The following is a 14,461-nucleotide window of genomic DNA, read 5'->3' on the forward strand; positions in this document are numbered from 1 at the left end:
ACGAAGCAGGATGTGGAGGTCCTGGGCTGGCGTGGTTACACGTGGTCTGTGGTTGTGAGGCCAGTTGGACATACTGCCAAATTCTCTAAAACTACGTTGGAGGCAGCTTATGGTAGAAAAATTTACAATAAATTATCTGGCAACAGCTCTGGTGGACATTCCTGCAGTCAGCATGCTAATTGGACGCTCCCTCAAAACTTGAGACATCTGTGGCATTGTGTTGTGTGACAAAACTGCACATTTTAAAGTGGCCTTTTATTGTCCCCAGCACAAGATGCACCTGTGTAATGATCATGTTGTTTAATCAGCTTCTTGATATGCCACACTTGTCAGGTGGATGGATTATCTTGGCAAAGGAGAAATGCTCACTGACAAGAAATAAACTTTTTGTGCGTACGGAACATTTCTGGGATTTTTTTTTTCAGCTCATGAAACATGGGACCAACACTTTACATGATGCGTTCATATTTTTGTTCAGTGTAGATTGCCCCCTTTACCTTCCCTTGCGGAACAATCAAGGTATTGTTTGTTTACCGTAAGGTGTTCAAACTCCTAAAAGGGTGGCTGCTGCTGTATACCTTTTGATGGTTGTTTGTGTGTGTGTGTGTATTTTGTGTTGAATGGGAATATATTGGATTGGAGAATGGATTTATTTTATTGTTACTTACGCATGTGATTAATAATAAATACATATGCAACACAGAAATGTGAATATTCAGTCTTTTTATTTACAGTTCGTAAACAGAATGTTCATTCAAATCAGATTGTTCTCTCCAATTAATAATCAAATAGTTATTCCAGCCCCATCATAAAATGTAGTGTTCAGCATTAAAAATGTAAAAAACGAAATGCTTTTATTGCCACCTAGTGGATTTACACCATAGAAACTTCGCAAGAACTGAGTGCTTTAAAATGGATCTTATCATAGGCTCCACTTCATTGTACATCAATACAGCCAACACCAAACATTTCAACACTTTTTAAAATTCTGCTGAATTCCAAATTTTAAGATTCATGCACAAGTTAAATGTTTTGAACAAGAGACTCCATCAGCAAAATAAGGCTTTATTTTTATTGTGCAAATGACATGTCATTCAAAGAAGCATTAAAAAAAGTTAAGCTAACAGTAATACAGGTAGAGGAGGTTTGCTTCTGAGCCTCAGAGTTATGGTGAACAGGAAGGTAAGGCCTCAGAGTGCAGGCCCAGCAGTCTAATCTGTAGGCGAGGAGCCTGGCTGTTTAGTGGGTTACAGTACAGAGATAGGATTAAAGCATTAACAACTGACCCTATACAGTTAACTGGCAGTGCTTGACACAGGAGGAGTCCAAGATTACAACTCTGGACTCACGGATGGGATAGCAACTCACTGAGCTAATGTGGAGGTTAAATCCTTTTTCATAAAACAAAACAAAAAGGATATCTCTCTGAAAGGTGAACCATTTGCTTTGAAATGCGGGCCTAATTCTAGTTTAGACATGGTAAGGTAGTCAACATTATACAACATTCATACAAATATTTGATAGTTTGAAAACAAATTTCAAGAGGATTTTGTCACTTACATACAGTGCTATTGTCAAACAAATAACACGATAGCTTGGCAACTTCCTTAGTGATGGCAAACTCAAGGACCCTTCTGCATAAGAACCATGGAGAGTTAACTCTCTGGTTGAAAATACAACCCCAAGACACCAACCTGGCTGAGACACCTCCAGATTAGTCACATACATAAACACTCAGGAGCCGGTTTAACCTATAGAACCCTGCTTACAGCTTTTAGAAATCTAGACAAACATAATTAGTGTGCAATGTTGTTTCCCATGTTAGCAGTTAGAGCCTCCTCATCTTTCACACTCTTCCTCTTTTTTTCATCATTTGGTTAGCTGATTGTGACCTCTCTCTTTCGGTATTTCTCTCGCTCTCTCTCCATGTACTCAGTGCTCATACAGTTAGGGCCCCACTCTCCTCTCTCCCTCCATTCATTTTCACTGCTGAATGAAGCAGTATGTTCTATACAGTAAAGGGTCACTGCCGCATTCTGCTGCTATCCCAGTAGCCCTAGCAACTGCTCTCCTACGCCCAGAAAGTAGACCCCCTGTGCGATGCCGAAGAGAGGGGCAATGACCAGAGCGCGACACGTCGCCCCCTTGAGGAATGTTGCTGGGCCCTCTTTACTCCAGATCCGCCTATGGAAAGGTGAGAAACCTGCTGTCAGCGAAAGGTTTACACATACCCATTGGAGTAGCAGACGTGTGGGTTTTACAGTGCATGCCTTACCGTGTGCAGTCAACAATGCCTCGGTATGTGTCCTCCCCCTCCCCCTTCTGCAAGGTCTGTATACGAGTCTTTATGACTGCCAACAAACACACACACACAGAAATCAATGTCAACTCAACTGCCCTTCTTTATAAAGTACAGACAATGAGGGTATCATTGTGCTCTGGGATTCCTGAGTTATTGATAATACTGTAGTTCATTCTATTGCACTTGGGATATCATTTAATTGTAATCCGCTAATCAAATTCAATAGCCTCTGCAACCCCAACCCGACACAGGATTTAGCCCTTACAAACTGTCCCTGTATGACATCTACATAAGGATTAGATGGTTTTATTGTGGACGTTACAGTGTAGGACTGAACAACATGTGCTGCTACTGAATAACATGTACGTTACTGAATGACACTGAGAATACAGTGGTTTATCTCTCCTTTATGGGGCTCCCCCAGCCCTTCCCTGCCTCCGTCTCTCTCACCGTCCAGTGGCGTGACAGCTACAGCTGCCACTGATCCGGCTGTGCAGCCTGCCGTGAAGGACTGCAGGAAGGGGGCCCGCTCTTGCAGGTCTCCATGGCTACCCGGCCCTCCCCGGCCCAGCGCGTTCAGGTTGGCGAACAGTGGGAAGTAGATCATAGAGAAAGGGACGTCCCTGGAAAAGAAAAAATAACAGAGGCATACCTCAGTCCACAGCAGGATTAACCCTGCCAGACATAACTGCAAGAACCTATTGATTTATGTTGGGCTTGATTAACCAGGGTGCCAGTCAGACCCCACATACCGTAAGAGACAACTTATTTGAACAGAGTGATGCGATATGTGGTGTACGTAAATGAGGTAGCCTTAACCAGAAGTAAATCTGAAGGTCTTTGCCACGAACTAATCACCAGTAATGAGGCAATGAGACAAATCAGGCCTGACAGTGAGTCTAGCAGGTTACCTCAGTTCAGGATTACTCAGAACTGAACAAGAGAAACATGTTTGCGTGCGTGTTTGTATGTGTGTGTGTGCTTGGCCCACAGGGAGTGAATGAGTGAGTGAGTACGTACGTTTGACACACACACGTACAGTTTGTCTAATATCATTCATTCAGTGTTCGACTTTGTATGCTGTTGCCTATGTGAATTTGAGAGAAACAGAGAGAGTGTTTGACCTCATCAGTGTGGCTCCTGCTCCCCGGTAGAGGCCAGGCAGGCCGCGTGTCTTCAGTAGCTCCAGGGTGATACGGATGGCAGTGGTCCGTGGTGGAGGGGTAGGCTGGGCTGGAGGGGGGGGCACCAATGACGGTGCTGGACCAGGAGCTGCTTGGACCACTCTGGTTATGGCAGCTGTGACACACACACACACACACACACACACACACACACACACACACACACACACACACACACACACACACACACACACACACACACACACACACACCATATCAGTGTCAAAAAACTTCAGCAGCTGAGTCATTATCACTGCCTAGCACACTGAGCTGTGGCCTAAGGACAAATAGTTCACAGAACTCACCCAACCTTCCTGCATCTTGCAACTGGATCTTGAGCATCTCCATTGGTGTGGTCACTATCACCTGGCACGTCCCCGCCCCACATCCTGCAAGTATCTCCCCCCATAGGGGCAATTTCCTGTGGGACAAAATGACTGAGTTAGGCTAATAAACGATACATAGCAATGGCACCACCACTCGGATAAATAGACAGTGCACTGTAGCAATAGCACCTTAGATTGTCTGACTTTATTACATGAATGTTATGTTAACTAAGGATTATCCACCTCATGATCTTTTTGGATAAATAAGTGCTCTAAGGCAGGGGTTCTCGAAGTGGGGTCCAATGCGGCCGTTTTTATCTAAATATCAAATCATTTCTGGGTAACAATTAAGTACCTTACTGTGATTGTTTTCAATTAAAGTTGCACTATGCAGAAATCGCTACGCCAATTCCTGGTTGCTAATACTCTAATAATTCACCTAATTTCAGTTTATGTGACAAAATATTGTACCATCTAAACCGCTGTGAAATATATTTTCCATAACCAAAAATATTGTTGTTTCAAATGCTTAAAGCTGGTGTACAAAACCGAAAGTAAAAGACACAAAAACAAAACTTAAGAACAGGAAGCATAGAAATAGCGCACATAGAACATACAGTATCTACCGCTTCTTAGACTTGCTTTCAAGTAGAATGATAGATCTATAACTCACATTTCTGTGTGAATTTGGTCTGGTCGCCCAAAAATGTACATATTGCCACTTTAAGATGGGCAAAAATAAACAAAAATAGCTTCTTAAAAAGAGCAATTTCTCAAGCAAGAATTTTGCTAGAACTGTCTGGGAGTGGTCTGAATGGGGAGGGGAAACTGAAAATTAGCTGTTATTGGCAGAGAGGTTTGGGACTCTCTTTCTTATTGGTCTATTAACTGTCACCAGGCAGGCCAAAACTCCATCCCACCAAAACAGGCTGACATTTCAGGCAGTCTTTTCGAACAGCACTTGCACTAAAAGGGCATTATCATCAATTTCACAGTATTATTCCAACCTCACAGTGTGGAAATATATATAAAACACAGGAAAATCAAATTTTTGACTGCACTGGGCCTTTATTTGTTTTAAATGAATATTACTGATGACAACAGATTAAACTACGTTTGGCCAAGGGATCCGTGGAATACGTTTAGAGGGTGTAATACAATACAATGTAAGATTATTCATCTACAATTTATGTTCTTAACCCTGGGCAACACGGGCCTGGGAGGGATATTGGTATCCACAGTACTCCACCAATTATCAATTTTCAACTCAATACTTCTTGTTTTCCAGTACATAAATGCACTGTATTTTGTTTTGCTTTAAAAACTGCAAAATGTTCTCTCTTTGCAGGATATTACCTTTAAAGCTGCAACAACAAAAAATCTCTCTGCCACATGACAAAATCTGTACTGCAGGAAATTAGCTTGAATTGCAACATTTTCTCTCTGGTGCCAAGAGGTGGGCCTTTAAAATGTTCATTCCCAGGGCCCAAAACTTTATTCATCCTGGCCATGCTATTGTTAACTCAATCGAGTTGTGTTCTGATTATGAGGGGGTCCCTGATGAATGTGCTATCACAAAAGGGGTCCCCTGCCCCAAAAAGTGTTTCAGTTTAAGTATCTTTCAGTTGAATCGTGAAAAGTGTAGGTGCTGTACTAGGACAAAAAGTGAGTTACCCATCCTTGGAGAGCTTCTGTCTGAAGATATCATTTGCTGCCAGTTTGATGGCTTTCTCTGGTGTGACAAGAGTGAGATTCACTACTGCACCTGGGGAGGGGAGGGAGGGGAGGGGGGGGTAATGGATTATAGCAACACATAAACTACAGTTAACATCATACACAAAACCTTCCCCTGCACTGCACTTCCATATGATTAGCTCTAGGCTAGTTACTAACTGTAAGTGCTTGATACTTTAAAAAAGTACAATACAAGGTTTACCGCAGCTATGTCAATTTAGGCAATGTTAGCTAAACTCAAAACACAGAATTGTACATTACATTAATCCAGGGAAATAGTACCTCGATACATCCCAAAGTAGCCTTCCATCTTAACTGTCTTCGTCAAACAGTCCAGCCTTCACATCAAAAGGAGAAATATTAAGGTAAAATCAGTTTGGGTGAACTTTCTGAAGAATTCCATCTATGAAATTCATGATTTATCTTATAACATTTATAACTGATGCTTATTGACCATGCATAAACAATGAATACCTGAATGTAATGTAAATGTTGAACGGCTTCACTGCAAGTAGATTGTATGTTTGAATATTTAATAATAATAAAATCAAATAAAAAAATTATGAAAAATGAATACCATGTAAGTAATTTGCTTTTCCTTACAATACAGTGTCTTGTCAATCTTAACATAAACCCTACATAGCTGAATGTTGGTTGTTCAGTATCACTTAAACACAGCTACACACTACAAACGCAAAGATAATTGATGGACACCTTCCTTTAATTGGTTCACATTTGGTTCGCATTGTGATTTTCCATTGATGTGATCAACTTCATGAGCAGTTACAGTGAGGGAAAAAAGTATTTGATCCCCTGCTGATTTTGTACGTTTGCCCACTGACAAAGAAATGATCAGTCTATAATTTTAATGGTAGGTTTATTTGAACAGTGAGAGACAGAATAACAACAAAAAAATCCAGAAAAACGCATGTCATAAATGTTATACATTTATTTGCATTTTAATGAGGGAAATAAGTATTTGACCCCATCTCAATCAGAAAGATTTCTGGCTCCCAGGTGTCTTTTATAAAGGTAACGAGCTGAGATTAGGAGCACACTCTTAAAGGGAATGCTCCTAATCTCAGTTTGTTACCTGCATAAATGACACCTATCCACAGAAGCAATCAATCAATCAGATTCCAAACTCTCCACTATGGCCAAGACCAAAGAGCTCTCCAATGATGTCAGGGACAAGATTGTAGACCTACACAAGGCTGGAATGGGCTACAAGACCATCGCCAAGCAGCTTGGTGAGAAGGTGACAACAGTTGGTGCGATTATTTGCAAATGGAAGAAACACAAAATAACTGTCAATCTCCCTTGGCCTGGGGCTCCATGCAAGATCTCACCTCGTGGAGTTGCAATGATCATGAGAACGGTGAGGAATCAGCCCAGAACTACACGGGAGGATCTTGTCAATGATCTCAAGGCAGCTGGGACCATAGTCACCAAGAAAACAATTGGTAACACACTACGCCGTGAAGGACTGAAATCCTGCAGCGCCCGCAAGGTCCCCCTGCTCAAGAAAGCATATATACAGGGCCGTCTGAAGTTTGCCAATGAACATCTGAATGATTCAGAGGAGAACTGGGTGAAATTGTTGTGGTCAGATGAGACCAAAATCGAGCTCTTTGGCATCAACTCAACTCGCCATGTTTGGAGGAGGAGGAATGCTGCCTATGACCCCAAGAACACCATCCCCACTGTCATACATGGAGGTGGAAACATTATGCTTTGGGGGTGTTTTTCTGCTAAGGGGACAGGACAACTTCACCGCATCAAAGGGACGATGGACGGGGCCATGTACCGTCAAATCTTGGGTGAGAACCTCCTTCCCTCAGCCAGGGCATTGAAAATGGGTTGTGGATGGGTATTCCAGCATGACAATGACCCAAAACACACAGTCAAGACAACAAAGGACTGGCTCAAGAAGAAGCACATTAAGGTCCTGGAGTGGCCTAGCCAGTCTCCAGACCTTAATCCCATAGAAAATCTGTGGAGGGGAGCTGAAGGTTCGAGTTGCCAAACGTCAGCCTCGAAACCTTAATGACTTGGAGAAGATCTGCAAAGAGGAGTGGGACAAAATCCCTCCTGAGATGTGTGCAAACCTGGTGGCCAACTACAAGAAACGTCTGACCTCTGTGATTGCCAACAAGGGTTTTGCCACCAAGTACTAAGTCATGTTTTGCAGAGGGGTCAAATACTTATTTCCCTCATTAAAATGCAAATCAATTTATAACATTTTTGACATGCGTTTTTTTGGATTTTGTTGTTGTTATTCTGTCTCTCACTGTTCAAATAAACCTACCATTAAAATTATAGACTGATCATGTCTTTGTCAGTGGGCAAACGTACAAAATCAGCAGGGGATCAAATACTTTTTTCCGTCACTGTACTAGATTGTTACTTAATTAAAAGACCAGGAGTAGACATGATGCCAAAGGATCACTCCTGTGCCAATCAGTAACTCACTGGGCCAAAATTCTCTCTTCACCAAGGTAAATATAGGCACAATGCCCACTCAACCCTGTGTTGCCATAGCACTGTCTTATCTGTACAGATGTATAGAGATAGACAGCTGTCTGTACTAGACAGTAGAACCAAGAATGTCAAGAACTAATACCATAGAGCCAAGAATAAGCTATTTTCCCTGTCTGATTTATTGTGGAAGCCACTCTGTAAATATAGCGCTCACCAATACAGCACCAAACGCTTGTTTTGAATGCAGATGTGCAAAAACATGTTTGACCCAATCTGCCCTCATGGACAGCTTAGTCTGATTACTTGTGAACAATTACTGAGTGCATGAGTCAAAACAGAACTATTCTCTCTTTCTTCCAGTTCAATAAACTGTATTCATCCCACAAGGGAAAACTCCCTGTTTCAAAAGGAGCGTCTCCCCGTCTCAAAGACGGAGGACAGGAAGTGTCTCAAGTCCCTTGTGTGAATAAAATAAAAGAGGAGCCAAGGCAGTACTCACATCCCGGTGTAGACTCGGGCACCCTGCTGGTTCTGTAGGCGGGTCTTGGCCAGATCAATAGGAAACACACAGGTCACACCCACCAGCCCTGCCACGCCCCCATTAATCAGCTTAGCAGGGAGGCTGTGGAAAACACAAAACACAAGCACACACACCCACGCAAGCCACCCGAGGGACACAAATCCATTCAAAAACACAGACAAACAGGAACACAGGCACACACACAAACAGATACATACATACATACACACACACACACACACACGGAAAGACACAGACATAAACACTATGTAAATGCACAATGTTAACATAGAGCAACACAAAATGTTTCCTCCTTTCACTCTATTGTTAGATTGAATCCTCAAGGTTCTAGGGGAAGAGTTATTGTAATGGTGGTTACCTAACTTTCTGCTCGGCCATCCTGGCTCTCACTGGGCTCCAGGCCCACGTCAGTTTCCTTCCTCCTCCTCCTATCGGCACACCAGCTCAGCCCCAAGGTGTCACCACTACCGTACCCTTACCGGCCCACCTGTCTCCGGCTCAACTGCAGCTTGCCGCCTCTATGGTATCAATGTAGTGTCTGTTCTTCCACAGTGGGGAACCATTAGGGTTCCTCTCCGCTGTAATGTGGCACCCACCACCTGAGTTTAACCGGTGTCCTCCGGTCAGTCTTCCCGCTCCACTGTGCCACACAGGAATACCAGTGGTCTCTGTCTGTTCCAAAAGAGCAAGGCCACACCAATGACATGGGTCAGGTTACCTTTTCCCATACCTCAGTATCATACCGAGGTCCTTTTATCTCTTTGTTAACTCTCTGAATTGCAGTGACAACTCTTTATAGCAATAGTTTTCAGGGTATTGTAGAGGATTGAATGTCCGCACACTGAATCAGAATTCTGACAGTAGATCTTATTATTGAAGCCCATCTTGGTCATTCATTAGCAGGATCCCAGATCTGTTTGCGCCATCATGCAACTCCTTTTCATGTTGGCATAGGACAAGGAGTGGCAAGGAGTGGAAGGTTAGCACAAACACGTCTGGTACCCAGGCAGGTCATTCATAATACTGAGGCAGAATTTCCTGGGGCTCCCACACGTCTTAAGTCTCTCTAATCTTATTTCTAAAAGGGATAAGACTATTTGATCTACAGAGGAGGGCAGAACTGAATGATGACGTACTTACTGGTTTCCTTTTGCCGTGTTTGAAATCCAGGACTGAAAAAAATATTAAATGTGAACTTGTAACATTGGTTTGACAACTTATTTTCTGCCAACAATGATTGTCAGAAGCTGGTCTGTAAAGCATTATTATAGACAATATTACCCAAGCTGTAAAATCAACATCAGGTGTTCCCACCTTTCAAATTACCCTCTTCTCCTCTTGTCCCCTTACCCCTTTCTTCCATTCTTAATTTTTTTTATCTCCTTACTTCCTTCTCTCAGCTCCCTAATTAATCTCTCTCTTAATCTCCCCACCTCCATTCCCCTTCTCTATTTTTACCTCTGTAAACCTTCCCTCTATCCTCGCTTCTCTCTTCCTATGAAAAAACAATAAATTCACCTTTCTCCATCTCTCACCTTTCTTTTGATTTCTCCTCAGTTCTTATCTTCCACCACAAACATCCTCCTCTTTTGAACCGTTCCTCTGGATCCCTCTCTTACTACAGCTCTGTACTTGCATTTCTAGTTCCCAATCACATTCTGCACATGCCTTTCACTGAGCCTCTCTGTGAATCTTTCTTTCAGCTCTGCTCCTTTCACACTAGTCCCCTGCCAAAACACAGACAAGAGCGTCCACCCCACGCCAACCTCAAACCCCCAAGCCCCAACGTCTCCAAACTGCACCAGATCATCCAGCACAGACAACATAGTTAATTTTAAGACTGACATTTTTGTTTTATCATAAGAAAGATAGCAGTGGGGAACTTACTCCTCTCAGTGCATGCCACAAGCAGGATCAAGCTGTCCACTTTCCTTTCACTTCAACAATGTGTACAGCAACGGTAGTCAAGCGAGAGCAATCTGAGAGACCTAGTCGCCGCTCAGGGGCCGTTGCACAAACACCAGCATTGTCCTCCTGCCTAAGTCCCTCCCTCTCGTGGTGACTCTCTGTGACACAGCCACAGCAACACAGCTCTGCACTAAGGCAACGCAACATAAACTCTGCCTATAGTCACACCACAAAGCTACAGAAACTGAACTCCCCACTCACATAACATGCTGACCGTGCCAAAATATTGCTATTATAATCCACAAAAACCTGAGCTGCAATACAAAGGCACTTTATTTATGAGAGAACCTATTCAGTAGCAGCACAAACATTACATAATACCTCAGAGACACATTATGAGCCACAACTGAATGAGACACATATTTTAAATTCAATTAAACAACAATAAACAACAAAAATGAATAGTTGAAATTCTATTCAAGCCTTAAAAAAACAATTGTAAGAATAATATATAACTGAAACAATTAATGGAATAACAGCAACTCACAGCATTACTGCAACAACTCATTCCACTAACACAAGCTCCACCCTGCCCTGCCCCAACTGATTTATATAAGTATTGATTTTAGTATTGATTTATGTTAATGAGAAAACAACTTCTGACATAGAAAATTAGTCACATCAACTGGCAAATACTTGCATTCCAGCAGGAATTTTTCATAAAAGTAAATGTCGCTTTTAGGAGAACATCTCTCATTTTGGGTTACAACCTGTTATCACATTACAGTACAAAGACAAATGTAAAAAGGGCATAACTTACAAGACAGAAAAACACAAGCTGATAGAACATTTTTTCTTATCTTTTGGAGTGGTACACAAGTCAGAGTGCCTGTGAAACTCAGGTGGAAACAGGTGCAAGCTTCATATTATACATTCTGCATGCAGACTGCAGAGACAGACTGGACTAAATTGTTCATTGCCATAACAAGACAGAGTTTGCAATCCCTGTTATTGCCTATCTACAACTTTACAGTTGAAGTCGGAAGTTTACATAAACTTAGGTTGGAGTCATTAAAACTTGTTTTTCAACCACTCCACAAATTTCTTGTTAACAAACTATAGTTTTGGCAAGTCGGTTAGGACATATACTTTGTGCATGACACAAGTAATTTTTCCAACAATTGTTTACAGACAGATTATTTCACTTATAATTCACTATATCACAATTCCAGTGGGTCAGAAGTTTACATACACTAAGTTGACTGTGCCTTTAAACAGCTTGGAAAATTCCAGAAAATGATGTCATGGCTTTAGAAGCTTCTGACAGGCTAATTGACATCATTTGAGTCAATTGGAGGTGTACCTGTGGATGTATTTCAAGGCCTACCTTCAAACTCAGTGCCTCTTTGCTTGACATCATGGGAAAATCAGAAGAAATCAGCCAAGACCTCAGAAAAATTTTTTGCGGAAAGTGCTAATCAATCCCAGAACAACAGCAAAGGACCTTGTGAAGATGCTGGAGGAAACAGGTACAAAAGTATCTATATCCACAATAAAACTAGTCCTATATCGACATAACCTGAAAGGCCGCTCAGCAAGGAAGAAGCCACTGCTCCAAATCCGCCATAAAAAAAGCCAGACTACGGTTTGCAACTGCACATGGGGACAAAGATCATACTTTTTGGAGAAATGTCCTCTGGTCTGATAAAACAGAAATAGAACTGTTTGGCCATAATGACCATCTTTATGTTTGGAGGAAAAAGGGGGTTGCTTGCAAGCCGAAGAACACCATCCCAACCGTGAAGCACGGTGTCACAGCTGGCGTAGGTGTGGTGTGGGAATCAGATGCAGGATGCAGAAGTAGTCCGAAATACTTTAATAAAGTCCACAGAATGAACGGCTACAAACAGAGCCGGAGGCACAAGAAAAAATAACGCACTCAGCGTAATAAACAAAACACGCACAATAGTGCGGACTCTCTACAGAAATAGAGCACAAACTTGACATGGAAACACCTGCTGACAATGAACAACTACACACAACCACAAGACAGAAACAACGAGAACTTAAAGGACACATAATCAAGACAAAATGAGAAACAGGTGTACCAAAACAGACCAAACCAAATGAACACAGAAACAACGAACGGTGGCAGCTAGTACTCCGGGGACGACGACCGCCGAAGCCTGCCCGAACAAGGAGAAGGAGCAGCCTCGGCAGAAACCGTGACACACGGGGGTGGCAGCATCATGCTGTGGGGGAGCTTCGATGCAGGAGGGACTGGTGCACTTCACAAAATAGATGGCATCATGAGGAAGGAAAATTATGTGGATATATTGAAGCAACATCTCAAGACATCAGTCAGGAAGTTAAAGCTTGGTCGCAAATGGGTCTTCCAAATGGACAATGACCCCAAGCATACTTCCAAAGTTGTGGCAAAATGGCTTAAGGACAACAAAGTCAAGGTATTGGAGTGGCCATCACAAAGCCCTGACCTCAATCCTATAGAAAATGTGTGGGCAGAACTGAAAAAGCGTGTGCGAGCAAGGAGGCCTACAAACCTGACTCAGTTACACCAGCTCTGTCAGGAGGAATGGGCCAAAATTCACCCAACTTATTGTGGGAAGCTTGTGGAAGGCTACCCGAAATGTTTGACCCAAGTTAAACAATTTAAAGGCAATGCTACCAAATACTAATTGAGTGTATGTAAACTTCTGACCCACTGGGAATGTGATGAAAGAAATAAAAGCTGAAATAAATCATTCTCTCTACTATTATTCTGACATTTCACATTCTTAAAATAAAGTGGTGATCCTAACTGACCTAAGACAGGGAATTTTTACTCTGATTAAATGTCAGGAATTGTGAAAACCTGAGTTTAAATGTATTTGGCTAAGGTGTATGTAAACTTCCGACTTCAACTGTATGGCTACATTTTTTATTATTTCATTATCTAGCGTTTTTATTTTCTTCCACAATGACAAGGTCTTTATAAGAGTGGAAGCATTATGGATGGTCTTTTTGTGGAGGGGAGGTGGTCTTCTCTTCTCTTGTCTTCTCTGAGCTGGTTGTTGAGCCTTTCAGAAAGCGCCAATGAGAGAGCGGCTCTCACACCCCAGTTGTTACAGTGGGTAAATGTGGCTCCCAGACTGCCTGGTGTCAGGTTACAAACCCTGGACACCCCTTAACTCCTGGTAAAGAGGATGATCAATGCTCTTTTTATTGGAGGAGGGGGCTTCGATTTGGCTGTTCTGTTTAACTCTGTAACATTGACTGAGTACAATATCAAAGGGAAAGGTGGAGCTCATTTCAGATCTGAGAATTTCACAGCTTTCATAGAGTAGACTGTGATCATGTAAAGTATTCATATTCCAGAGATTCTTTGTTTGGCCATATTGAGTCAGTGGGTTCTGGCTCAAATACTGCACAAGTACAGTATGTCCAGAGGAACAGTAGACAGAGTCATCACTGACAAAGTCATGGGTATGATATTGATGACCAACCTGTGGTTGGATGCTTGATCCGTACCTTTCCTATTGCCTCAGTTTCATCAATCAATGTCCTAAAAGGGTACATGTACAGACAGTACTCAGAATAGCCCAACTATAGAGTACTTATACGCTTTCGTCCCTTGCAACTAGAGTGCTTACGCAATCACCTACAATTCAACGCAAACTATATGATTACATTATTTGTAATCATGGATGGTCTTTTAATCTTGAAACAATGGTCAGTCTATATTAGGACAAAGCTAGTGTGGGCTGCATGACATGGTATTGGATAGTCTTTATGAGGCACATAGATGGCATGTTGTTGATCCCCTCTGAGAGTTGTGACTGGATGTTCTGAAAGAGCCTGGATCATTGAAAGCACATGTTCTAAAATGAGTAGGCTACCTAAGCTCGACCACAGCCACACTGGACAACGGGCAGTCAGGATCTGTCTGTCTCCTAGCAAGATGGCAGCACTGAAGGGGCACAGAGAC

At 42.3% G+C, this 14,461-nt stretch overlaps 1 protein-coding gene across 4 annotated transcripts; it reads right to left on the bottom strand.

The window, feature by feature from the left end:
* Positions 1–1,049: 1,049 nt before the first annotated feature.
* LOC121576953 (mitochondrial glutamate carrier 1) lies at positions 1,050–10,613 on the bottom strand. 4 transcript variants are annotated; one of them, XM_041890572.2, is made up of 11 exons: positions 10,456–10,613; positions 9,709–9,740; positions 8,927–9,240; positions 8,527–8,649; positions 5,829–5,884; positions 5,487–5,577; positions 3,792–3,907; positions 3,427–3,601; positions 2,753–2,925; positions 2,276–2,351; positions 1,050–2,184 (listed from the first exon to the last, which is right to left on the bottom strand). In XM_041890572.2, the coding sequence occupies exons 3-11, from the start codon at positions 8,944–8,946 to the stop codon at positions 2,043–2,045; spliced, it is 972 nt and encodes a 323-aa protein (XP_041746506.1). In that variant the 5' UTR covers positions 8,947–9,240; positions 9,709–9,740; positions 10,456–10,613; the 3' UTR covers positions 1,050–2,042. The 4 variants fall into 4 exon arrangements, with proteins under 4 accessions (XP_041746506.1, XP_041746508.1, XP_041746507.1 ...); XM_041890574.2 differs by having other exon boundaries at positions 9,705–9,740; XM_041890573.2 differs by lacking the exon at positions 10,456–10,613 and adding an exon at positions 10,104–10,338.
* Between the last annotated feature and the right edge of the window lie 3,848 nt (positions 10,614–14,461).

The sequence above is a fragment of the Coregonus clupeaformis genome, chromosome 11 (genome assembly GCF_020615455.1).
Source record: "Coregonus clupeaformis isolate EN_2021a chromosome 11, ASM2061545v1, whole genome shotgun sequence".
NCBI classification, from domain to species: domain Eukaryota; kingdom Metazoa; phylum Chordata; class Actinopteri; order Salmoniformes; family Salmonidae; genus Coregonus; species Coregonus clupeaformis.

What these genes read in the sequence shown, in the direction of transcription:
- LOC121576953 (XM_041890572.2), bottom strand. Translation starts at nt 8,946, where the DNA reads ATGGCCGAGCAGAAAGTTAG. An exon ending in GCAGGAGCCACACTGATGAG is followed by an intron (nt 2,926 to 3,426) that starts GTCAAACACTCT and finishes TTTCTTTTCCAG; the next exon opens with GGACGTCCCTTTCTCTATGA. An exon ending in AGCTGTCACGCCACTGGACG is followed by an intron (nt 2,352 to 2,752) that starts GTGAGAGAGACG and finishes GTTTGTTGGCAG; the next exon opens with TCATAAAGACTCGTATACAG.